General features: G+C 43.8%; 1 protein-coding gene and 1 long non-coding RNA gene across 6 annotated transcripts in view; one reads left to right on the top strand and one right to left on the bottom strand.

The window, feature by feature from the left end:
* ASIC2 (acid sensing ion channel subunit 2) overlaps window positions 1-4,273 on the top strand; it is a 1,273,426-nt gene extending 1,269,153 nt beyond the window's left edge. For both annotated transcript variants that reach the window (XM_068262936.1, XM_068262935.1), the window contains exon 10: window positions 3,842-4,273. In XM_068262936.1, the coding sequence (XP_068119037.1) occupies window positions 3,842-3,943 (102 nt within the window). In that variant the 3' untranslated portion in view covers window positions 3,944-4,273. The remainder of the gene's footprint in view (window positions 1-3,841) is intronic.
* The window catches only part of LOC137541571 (uncharacterized), a 1,030,398-nt gene that overhangs the window by 48,262 nt on the left and 969,601 nt on the right, over window positions 1-12,535 (bottom strand). The window lies entirely within an intron of this gene.

The following is a 12,535-nucleotide window of genomic DNA, read 5'->3' as shown; positions in this document are numbered from 1 at the left end:
TCTCTTGGGAAGGAGCAGATACTGGTCTGATGTTTTGGCCACAGGGGACTTGCAATTGGGAGATCCCAGTACTTTCAGAGCCTGTAAATCGGTGCAGCCCTTCCCAGTTTCCCCAGGGTCCAGTATTGATCATTTTTTTGATGCCGTATTGAGAGATCTTAGGGCTCAGATTTATTATCAAGCCATTCCAAATTTGAGTGTACAAGAGAGAAAGGCACTTGACTGGCTGAGGAGGAATGAGGGGTTGGTCATAAGGAATGCGGACAAAGGAGGTAATTTGGTCATAATGGCGACTCAGCAGTATAAGATGGAAGCCGAAAGGCAACTGAACGATAAAGATACCTATTGCCCGCTGTCTCGTGACCCAACCCCTCGCTTCCAGAGTGAGTTGAAGGCCCTGTTGGAAAGAGGAAAGGAGAGAGGATTTCTCTCCAAGAAATTGGCGAGGGATTTAATCCCGACCCACCCTAGACGACCAGTCTGGTACCATATCCCAAAAATTCACAAGTCCTTGACCGCACCGCCGGGACGCCCCATAGTCTCAGGCTGTGGGTCCCTCACGGAGAGATTGTTCAGGTACCTGGACCATCTCCTGCGCCCCCTACTTGGAGGGGTGCTCTCTTATCTGAGGGATACTCTGGAGGTGTTGCAGAATGTGGAGCGTGCCACTTGGGTCCCAGGAGACAGGCTGGCTCGATTGATGTGGTCAGTCTGTATAGCAGAATTCCCAAAGACCTGGGGGTGCAGGCCGTCAGAAAATATTTACAACGCAATAATAAGGATGATGAGTATATTGAATTCATTTGTCAATGTTTGCATTTTGTTTTGACACAACGCTTTTTTATTTGACGGACGCTGGTACCATCAGGTGGCGGGGACTGCTATGGGGACCCCAGTGGCATGCTCCTTTACTAACCTCTTCTTGGGAGCGTGGGAGGAGTCTGCGGTGCACTCGGATTCGAATCCTTTCTGAGGCCACATCAGACAGTGGTCCAGGTACGTGGACGACGTCCTGGTGGTGTGGTCCGGCACCAAGAATGAATTCCTCGATTTTGTGAGGTATCTAAATGTCAACAATATCAACATGCAATTCACCTCAGAGATGATAGGCGATGAGGTGGTCTTTTTAGATTTGAGGTTGAAAATTGTTGACAATAAATTGATTAGCGAGGGTTATCGTAAACCAACCGCAACCAATTCGGTCCTTCATGCTGGGAGCTTCCACCCGAAGCATGTAGTGGATGCAATCCCTTATGGCCAATATCTTCGCTTGAGAAGGAACAATCGTTTGCGGTCCACGTTCGATGACCAAGCAACTGAACTGACCCACAGATTTGTGAAAAGAGGGTATGACCCGCAGAAGTTGGTGAGGGCTAGGGGTCGGGCTGCTGAGAAGGACAGGGAGACCCTCTTGCAGGGAAAAATTAAGCAAGGTGAAAAGGACAGGAGGATGGTTTTTACCTTTGATTACACCCCTTTGGCTGATAAGATAAGGGAGAGTGTTTTCAACCATTGGGAGATAATCAGACAAGATCCAGAGCTATCCAGTAAAATTCCACAACCCCCACGGGTGGCTTTTAGGAGGGCACCCACTCTGGCCAATTTATTGACCCGGAGTGAGTTTGTGTCCCCCAAACGTACAACATGGCTGAATAGATATGCTACTAAAGGCAACTTTAAGTGTGGGTTTTGTAAATATTGTCTTAAAATGATTACGCAAAGATGCATAACGGTGGGAGGAGTGGATTTCCATATGAGAGGGTTATATACATGCTTAACCGATTATGTGGTATATGTGATCTTTTGCCCCTGTAAAAGATTTTATATCGGACAAACAACAAGACCGATTAAAATAAGAATTGGGGAACATGTGAGTACAATCAAAGCTGGGAAGAGCTGCACTAGGTTGGTATCACATGAGGGAAGAGCATAGAGGAAGTTGTTATGGATTGAAATTTGCAATATTGGATAGGGTGGAGGCCCCAAGGCGAGGGGGCGACAGGGACAAACTACTCCTTAGGAAAGAGACATGTATTATACTGCGTACGGAAGCAATGGGACCAGCTGGTCTGAATGATAAAATCGAATTGGCATGTATGCTTGATCCATAAATATGTATTTGGTACGGCAGTATATGTGATTTGAATGGATACATCAATGATGGGAGTGGACCCCGTAAATTTTGCCAGTTTCTTGTATATGTGATTTTGGATATATTTTCAATCGTCCTAGAGTGGTGGTGTGATGGAGGTTACGCAAAAGTCTAATGTGCCCTCTTGAGTCCCCTCTTCTGTATTTGTTTCCCCCTCCATATAGCTGTCTAGGCTTAAGTTAGAGCCATATAATAGGATGTTTATAATTATTTGGTGATAAACTGTAACATTAGAGCAGTTTTGGCTGCAGCTGGGTCTGAAATGCCCGGATTTTATCCCTTTTAAAATTGTATATCACTTTTGTATTAATCACATAATGGTTAGGGATATGCCATATGGGGAGACCCTCCTCCGCGACAGAAAGGAACAGTGGGGAATCTTTTTGCAAAGTCTCATATTTTTTCACCTTTTTTTTTTTACCAAGCCCAGGCAGTCCTGACAGTTGTTGCTAAAATATATGCAGCCGTTTTTTGTGCGGCTTAATTAGGTAAGGGATTGGCTGCACAGATTGTGAGACAGCCAATGAAGTGCGGCGAAAGCGCACAACCCCTTCTATGCCTTTCAGGCCGCACAGCCTTATGGACACGGTAGTTCTGACACGGAGGAAAGGTGGTCCGTCATTGGCTAGATTGCCCCACTTGATCTTCACTCACCAATAGCGAGTGCGACAACCGGAAGGGGCGGGGCATACCCCCGCGATATACCGGAAAACCGCATCTCGCTAGTCATTGGAGCATAGCGTGACCAAGCGTCCACTGAGACGCGAAACGGCCGTCGCAGGCCCCAACTGGTGCTTGGTGCCCCCCCACCTCCAACACACCATCACTTGAGGATCAGTCATATGGCTGCAATGTAGACGCACGATTTGTATACTGCAATAAAACGATTGGACGGAAGGTCCCCAGAGACTCTGCTCTTTTTCTGTGTATTGGATGTACTGATGGCTTTCTTCCCCATTCCGATGTGCACACGTCCCAGCAGCAGAAGCGTCGGTGATCTGGAGAGAACAGTGGGGTTTTTTTGCCCATATACACCTACACTGATCCAGGTTAGTGTAGGGAGTGCCACTCACATCTACCTCTCCTTGGCAAAAGGAGCAGATACTGCGCCTACGCTGGAGGCAAAAGGTAAATATTTACATCGCCGCCACTCCGGGAGGATTTTCGCCGCCATCGTGGGACCAAGGAGGATGGGGGAAGCCTCAATAGGATCCAGAGGCTTCCCCCACCCGAGGTGAGTACCCCCCAGGGGAGGTTTTTTTTTTGTTACAGATTTTCTTTAACTATCTGAAAGGGAGCTTAGGGTATTTTTATAGCAGCTGCATAGGTTTTCTCTTTTTTTTTCAAATTTGTTTTTATTTGAGTTTAAATATAACAGGTACAGATCAGGGCCCAGAAAACCTGGGAGGAAGCAGTTGGTACTATACATTATATCAACAGTACTACAACATTATATTCAGGCACATTATACATAGTTATTACAAGTATCGTAGCGATGTTAATTTAACAGGGTGGTTAGGGCCGCATTAAACCAAGCGGAAGGTTTTCTCTTTTTACTTGAAATCATAAATATGATTGCTATTGACCACACTTATACTTGTCATACTTGTACCCCAACTTTCTGTTACGTTCTCTCCCAGACTTCCAAAGAATGAGAAGCTTAACCACCTGTGTTTCTCTTCCATGCAGAGTACCTGTGACAACATGCCAAACCATTCTGAAACCATTAGCCACACTGTGACAGTGCCACTGCAGGCCACACTGGGGACACTGGAGGAAATTGCCTGCTGACGCCTTTCAAAATACTCTTTACTTTGTGCCAAAAGTGTAGCGGACACAGCATGGTGGTCAGGCAGACTGGGATCCTCCCCCCTGCGGACCCTGGCAGAGGAAAAGGAGGACTGACATGAAAGAGATCTGTATACTGCCAACTGTACACAGCCCTGCATGCCTGCAGTGTATATATGGCACTGATCTTCATATGTGTGAGGAGACCCCTCTCACAGACACATACAACGCACACCTACCGCTCTCTGTACAGCTCTGTGTGCTATGCGGGTTCAACAAGGGGTTTTTATATTTAAAAAAATAAAATGAATAAAAATTCATACAACAGCAAAAGAGTATCTTGTATTTAATGTGTAATAATATATTAATAATGCAGCCAGTACATGGCCACAGGCAGCTGCTTGTTCTGGTACTGAATGCTCATAGATGTGACAAGTGAAAGGGCGGTTCTAAAGCCTTTTTTAAAACGTTTGCGGGGGGAAACCGCTTGGCTAATTAAAGTAAATGGGATGGTGCGCATCAGATCGGTTCATTTTTCCCCCAAACGCAAACTGCTGTCCTGCAGCATTTTTTAGATTTTTGAGGCATTTCTGCCTCAACGTTAAGTATAGCAAAGTGGAAAACCGCTCTGAAAAATGTTCGATCAGAGTGGTTTTCCAGGCATTTTTGTTACAGAAGCTGTTCAGTAACCGCTTTACTGTAACAAAATATGACATCTGCTACAAAAAACCGCTCCAAAAACCGGTAGGCATGTTTAGAAAACCTCTCTAAACATGCCTAGAATCGCTCTGAAAATCTGCTCCAAAAACCTCGAGCGTTAGCAGATCTGCTAGAGGTTTTTGGTGTGCACTGGCCCTTAAAGTGGATATACTAACTAGGACATTTCTGTTTCCGTTACCTGTATGTTTCACCAGTGCTAGAAGCACACCTTACCTTGCCTACAGACTATACACAACAAGCTCTTGTAAACAGAAATCTTCTTATAACAGCAATCAGCGGGGTAAGTGAACATGCCTAAAGCTTTCAAAAGTTATAGCCCGAAGGAAGTTACTGTGTGGCCCGAGGAGAGGTGCTCCTGTACAGAGGGTCCTGGAGGGGTTTTTGCTGCCAGTGTCACTGTAAAGTACTCAGTTTGTTCAAAGTTTAAATTGCCTGAAATGTAGCCATCTATCTACGGCCAAGTGCTTTAAAGTGGCCATAACTGGTCGAAAAGGCCAAACATATAGATCTCTCTCTCCAATCATTATCTCATCAGAGAGTGATCTATCTGCTTGATTCCTTCCACACAGATTTTCAATCTATTCCAGCATAAAAGCTTTGATAATCCGTGTGTCCACCTCGCGGTCTCGGTCCCTGCTCTCCTTCACTGCCGAATCCCAGGTGCATGTGTGACATAGTAGAGGTCAAACAATAATGGCACGTACCTTCGGGGCCACTAGAGGTATCTAGTATTTGGCCTTTGCATTACATCACACAGGCGCCCGGGGACACAGAAGTGAAGACAGGAAGGCAGTGGGGAGAGGAGAGCTAATAGGCGAGAGAAGCTGAGTTGGTAGTTAAGTCAAATTGCTGCTAGCTACGCACTCCAGATCTGCCGCCGTTCAACCAGAATGTTCAGTCTCATAAAAACGATCGATTTTGCCTAGAAATAGGTTGATTAGGATTTTTTTCCAGCAAATGATTTAATCAAATGATGAAATTAGATAGAGACCGATAAAAAAAAAAAAAAAAAGATTGCATGTATGGCCATCTTCATTCATCCAGCTTACTAGTGTTAGTATCATTTTTAAGTGTTCAGGATGATATTATAGAAACTGATAACTCTGTAGCATAATGTTGTTGCCTAATTCGCTTTGCATATCATTCCATCAAAACCTGGGCAGCAAAAAGCACATCAGTTTATTACTAACAGGCAATATCGCTGTGGGGGAAGCAATTCTCTGGCAGGAAATGGAAAAAAACGTACAATATTGAAACTTGGCAACTAGCAAGAGGGAGCAAATGCATTCCCTTTAAGGTGCCCATACAGGTGTGGATTTTTCTACTTTCAGATTGAAAGTGATCATTTATGGACATTTGATGACCAGAAAAACAAAGCAATGGCATTTTCAGAACAATTTCCATCGTGGTCATTTTGGTCTGAGGTTGAAATGACCATCACGTGAAGTAAAAAGCAAAAATGTCAAAATTCCATTCTCTGGCTATTTGATGTAAGTATCTAGTCAGGCACAGAACTGATCGTTTTGTTTTGTGATGTGTATGGGCACCGCTGAACTAAATTTTAATAGAGGTTTGATGTTCCTGGACCTACAACAAGTATACAGACATTATGCGGTACATGCAGTCTATGTATTCCTCTTCACTGTTACAGAGCATTGAACAGCAGCCAACATCCAGGCCATGGGCATTTTCAGCAGATGACAGTCTCCATAATTCTTAAAGCGTAACTGTCAGGCTGCAAAAGCTAATTTAAACCTCTATTCTCCTGTGTTAAACAGTTTAGAAGGAAGCCAAAAAGGCAATACTGAAGTTAAAAATCTCTCTTACTTTGATGTTTGCTGTACAGCAAGGCTTGGTATTCCCAAGCTCCTAAGGAGGCCATCAGGATGCATAACAGATACTGCAAAGCATTCTGGGGCTGCTTCTTCTCCCCAGTGCAGGGGTTCTCAAACTGGGTGCCGCGGCACCTTGGTGCGCCTCAGGCATCTTTCAGGGGTGCCTCGGCATGCATCCCCATCCTTTATGCAATACCATCAGGTAATGCAACTGCACATTGATATACAATGTGGCTGCATTACCTGCTAGTTAGCCTTTAGTCCCCGCAACCATGGTTGAAGTTGAACATGAGAGGAATCGCAGTGCCTAAAAAGCATCACTAGCTACTTGGTATGAGTCGTCGCCTGCTAAGGGTCATAACTGCATTTCTGTAGTAGTTTTTGCCGAGGGGTGCCTTGAAAAAATTTCAAAGCCATCAAGGGTGCCTTCACCCAAAAAAGTTTGATAACCACTGCCCCAGTGCACTCCCTTGGTCCTCCCCTTCATTTCCCTATCCCGCCCTAAGGCTGCTTTCACAGTGGGAAGTTACAGGCTCATGTTACAGCAGCTTGTAACAGCAGCCTAACTTACAGCACTGAAAAATCAATGTGCTGTTCACAGGGCACATGTTCGGTTAGAGTATACTGCGTGAGTCGCTATTGCACCTAGCCCCATGACTAATTAATATTCACTGCACAGTAGTGTTGTCCGGATCATGAACCATTAGGATCTTTGATCCTGATCTTTTTTGTGAGTCGAATCATCAGTAAGCAAGGAAAGGGAGGATATGACATCACAATTGGCTTCATACAAGACAGACAAACATGGAACCTGCCATGAGCTGTCAGGAGCATCAATCTCTGCAAATACTATATAAAAATTCTGTGAAGTACAACCGTGGACAGTGAAATGCATATGTAATGTAAGTACAGCCAATATTTAGCTACTGATATATGTGTTTTTTTTTCTCTGAGACCCTATACCTAACAGCTCCTCTTTAAAGCACAGCTACAGTCACAGCATGCATTATACTGTGTGTAAAATTAATACCTTGCACTGTAGCATAAAAACATATAGCATTGCAAGACACTTCATTTAAAGCTTAAAAACCTTACTTCCATCTTTCTTGTGCTGTAATCTTATGATTATGTTTACAGGAAGTAATGGAGGTTTCGGACTTAAACGACACCTGAAATGAGAGGGATATGGAGGCTGCCATATTTATTTATTTTTAAGCAATACCAGCCCATGAACATACATGCAGCAGATCAGGTGTTTCTTTTTTTTTTCAAAAAATTTTTATTGAATTTTTCATTTTTGAAAGATACAATTAAGGCTAACAGTATGGCCAAATAGTATCGTAACAAACAACAAAACATCGATCAAATGTCATACGATAAGAGGGGTGATAAATGTAACATTGGTCAGGTATCGTGCGATGGAAGGGGTGATGACATAATCCTAACGTAAACAAGGGAGTAATGCATAATCAGAAAATTTTTATAGTAGTGTGACCCAGAGGACCATGTCCAGCTATCTGGGCAGATCAGGTGTTTCTGACATTATTGTCAGATCTGGCAAGATTAGCTGCATGCTTGTTTCTGGTGTTATTCAGACACTACTGCAGCCAAATAGATCAACAGAGCTGCCAGGCAACCGGTATTGTTTAGAAAGAAGTATGGCAGCCTCCATATACTATTGCTTCAGGTTCCCTTTAAATGTATCCTGCTAAAAAAAATGCAACATGTGACAGATGCCTGTAGGCATAATCATGTGACCACAGTCCAGGGAACATAAAAAAAAGTTGGTTTGTTTCCTTTTTAAAAAAAACAACAAATTTTTAAATAGAAAAGATACCTTTGCAATAATATATATTGTACGCTACTGGTAGTGCAGAGTATTAATTCAAGACACAGTATCTAGTGACTGTAGTTCTGCTTTAATTATTAGAGTCTGATAAAGCAGACCTCAACTTTAAACACACCAGATAAAGGAGTACAATGGATTTGGCAGCTTCAGCCAATGGACTGAGGTAGTCAATCACTCGTGACGGTGAACTTTAGGGCCCTTTCATACAGAGTCTGTTGGGTTGCGATAAGAATGCTCCACAATGTAGCCGAAAAGACGCACCCCACGTTACTGCTGCGATGGAACCGTACAGTGATGCATACAGTACAAGGAAAGTATGCCTCACTGTAACTATAAATGCTGTGCGTTATAGCGTTGGAACCTGCCGCACAGCATTTAACCTCCTTGCCGGTTATCCCGAACAGAGTTCAGGGTAAGCCGCCGAGGAGGATTTCTCAGGCCCTGGTGGGCCGATTTGCATAATTTTTTTTGTTACATGCAGCTAGCACTTTGCCAGCTGCGTGTAACATCCGATCACTGCCGCTCTCCGCCGATCCGCCGCGCCGCCCCCCCAAAACCCTTGCGCAGCCTGGCTAATCAGTGCCTAATCGCACAAGGGAGCTAACGTTATATGTCCATGTGCACCATGCACATACACCAGCATAAGCTGTGTGCATGCTGACACACATACAGGGGAAGGAGGGAGTGCACTGAATTAGACCCTAGCCACAGGGGTCAGTAACAAGAAAAAAATAAAGTATGTGTTTGTCAGCATGCACACAGATTATGCTGGTGTATGTGCATGGTGCACATGGATACATTATGTTAGCTCCGTTGTGCGATTGGTAAGATGCACTGTCTGTCCCAGGAGAGGACGTTAGGATGTGTGCTCCTAATCCATTGATAGGTTTGATGCAATGAATGTGTTTGCATGTCTGCACTATGCATGTTACAGGGCCAGAGTTAGGACACCTATGTTTACCTGGGTACTTCTGCGCAGTATAGGTGACTAAGCATAAGAATGCATTCTTCTGTGAACTAAAACCCCGGCTTTTAACTTAGCTGTAGGGATAACAGTTGTGCCTGGATGAGTGAATCTGCGAATGCATTTGTTTGAACATTTGCATGCGAGAGTGCAAAGGGTTAATAGATTGTTGCTGTTTTCTAGCCACACCCCCTTCAGCACCTCCCTTTCTTTAATCATTTATTTAATGTCCTAACTAGAGGCGATGTGCCTGGATATATATATATATATTTTTTTTTTTCTTGAACCAGCAGGAATTTGCAATTATTCAGGGTGGAGTGAGCTTATGAGGCTTCCCACAATGCATCACTGCTGATCATTGCATTCTCGTGGTTCCAGAGGTGTGTTTAGCTTTCAGGGACAGCAGAGAGACAATTTGCATATTCAGCAGTGAGGCACTGTGGGAAACCTAATATGCTCACTCCAACCTGAATAATCGCAAATACCTTCTGTTTTAAGAAGGCATTTTTTTGTTTTGCATAGCGTTTTTTAGTAAATAAATAAATAATTAAAAAAAAAGTGTTTGATCCCCTTACACACTCCTAGGAGTTCGGGTTCACCATGAGCATCCTGGGCAATCTGTAACTCTGGGTGTTTCAAGTCCTACGCCATAGAGTCATATTAATACATGCCATGCACTGATGATGATCAAGCAGTCTGAAACAGTCTGTATGTATGTAGGATTAGTGTGGCTCTGTAATATTAACAAGATGACACGTAATTGCATTTCAGCAGTTCTGATGGTCTGTTTAGATTTCTGGAACAAGAAGGGGATAATTTACATATTCAAGTAGTGATGTATTGTGGGACATCTCACATGCTTACTGCAATCTGAATAATTGCAAATACATTCTCAGGGGACTTTGGAATCAAATAGGATAAGCCCAAGTCCAATGGCAAGCAAAGGTAAGTCTGAGCTCAGCTGCCAAACCTGCTACAGTCCTGGTAGAGACTATCATAAAAATACAAGAAAGAAAGAGTGAAGTAGACGAAGTGACCTCAATCACAGACAGTGGGCACAAGTTATACTGCCTGTTGATATGCAGGACAGCACACTACTTTACCAGCTCAGACATTGAATTATGCATCATTATGTACATTTCAAATAAAGAAGGAACAACACGGCTAATTTCCCCCGTCACCGGCACACGGCAAATCATAAACCATATTACTTTCTCCAAGGATAGATGGCAGAAACCTTTTCAATGCACAGCTGGGGCACTGTAAAAAAATCATACTTTGTATGTAAGGAAATATGCTTATTGTGGATAAAACCGTTGGGGACAATTATGTCATTTTGTAGGCGCTAAAAATTACAAAAAAACCCCATGTTCCAGATTGGCCACTTTCTTTGAAATACATGAGGTGTTTTAAAATAAGTCTTGTATTGAGGAGGCTGGAGTATGGGGAGATGTGAGAATTATGTCTCCTTTGCACATAAATAGCTGTTCTCGATTTAAAGTGGTATAAGACCCTGACAAAATATTCAATAAAAACATGTTTTCCTACTTTTTTATATGCCCCTAGGCGAGACCCCGTGCGCTGCCTGGCCAATCAGTGCCAGGCAGCGTTTAGGGGTGGATCGGGTCTCCCTGTGACGTCACGATGTTGCCGACGTCATGGCGACGGGGGAAGCCCTCCTGGAAATCCCGTTCTGAACGGGAGGTTAAGTAAACACAAGATAACATTATCTACAACTTTGAATGCGTCCAGTTTTCTCTGCACTGAACTTTTCAGCCCTGTGTGTAACCCTTTGAATGATGTTTTATTAAAAAAAATTCTTCTTTCATTCAGCTTTAAGAGCATTTGCTGAGATGTGGTACTTCGCAGATATTCCCGAGATGATCAGTGATTTATACCCATGTGGACAGTACATTACACGGCTTCTTATTGCAGGCCAGACTTGTGCTACTCTACGCATGTCCAATCATTTACAACTAGAAAGTCTAGGTTAAAATTATACTTTGTGATGAGCTTACTTTCCAGCGGCAGGTCTTGCGACGTCTCCGGCGTGGTTCGGGCGAGCAGCAGGACTGCCGCGCTGGAATCCTCTGGTGACATCCCCGGCTTCCCTCCGGCGGTGTCTTAAGGCTCGCATGCGTGACCCAAAGGTCGCATCGCGCATGTGCGAGTTCTAGGGAGCCTTATAGGCTCAGGAGGAGGGTTAGGGATGATTGCAGGTGATGTCACTAGGTGACATCACCAAATGGGAGTGGCTGCTGATAGGGAGTTCATGTATTTAAAGCAGATCGAGACGAAAAACTAACTATAACAAGTAACTTGTCTATATATCTTAAAGTTTAGATAATGATTATTTCTTCCTGTGATACGACGACAGCTGCCATGTTGTTTGTAAACATTACACAGATGCAGGCATATCTGTATCTTGAGCACTCAGCCTGTGAAAAAAAACGGAGTGGACTGCACAGTAATTCTGCGCTTGCGCAGTCCGCTCCAGCCCACGTGGCGGTGATTGACAGCGCCGCTCACGCAGGTGCAGACGTCATCGACGGGGACCGGGACGGACCTGCGGCGAACGGCTGCGGGCAGAGCTGCGGTGAGGGACAACCTGGGAGCTTGGAGCTGGAGGAAGCCCCCGGTAAGTACCACTCATTTTACTATCGTTTGCCTGATGACTCCTTTAAGCAGGCAGATGATGCTATTCCGATCAGTGAAAAATGTATTTCGGAACTATACCAATAAACATGACAATCAGGAAAGAGTTAGAAGGTCTCACCAGTAGGACTTGCCTGCCATGTCAACTGGTGTGGAACTTAAAAGTAACCCAAGGTGTGAGACCTATAGACGCTGCCATGTTTATTTCCTTTTAAACAATACCAGTTGCCTGGCAGTGCTGCTGATCTTTCTGGTCAGTACGGTCTAAATTACACACCTAAAAGTAGTGGCTGGATAGTGTAATGGTTAAAGGGAATCTGAAGTGATAATAAACATGATATAATGATTTGTATGTATAGTACATCTAAGAAATAAAACATTAGCAGCAGAGATATGAGTCTAGAATGGTTTCTAGTACAGGAAGAGTTAAGAAATTCCAGTTATCTATGCAAAAGAGATTATCTGAGTTCCACAACTTTCAAGGTCGCAGAGAACTCTGCCTTCTGAAGCTTATTATCAACTGTCTGTCACTGTATTTTGTTTTTCCTGAAGAAGAAAGTTCAAAGGTTCAC

The sequence above is a fragment of the Hyperolius riggenbachi genome, chromosome 12 (genome assembly GCF_040937935.1).
Source record: "Hyperolius riggenbachi isolate aHypRig1 chromosome 12, aHypRig1.pri, whole genome shotgun sequence".
NCBI lineage: Eukaryota > Metazoa > Chordata > Amphibia > Anura > Hyperoliidae > Hyperolius > Hyperolius riggenbachi.
The sequence above is the reverse complement of the archived record's forward strand: the minus strand, read 5'-3'. Positions and strand labels throughout refer to the sequence as shown.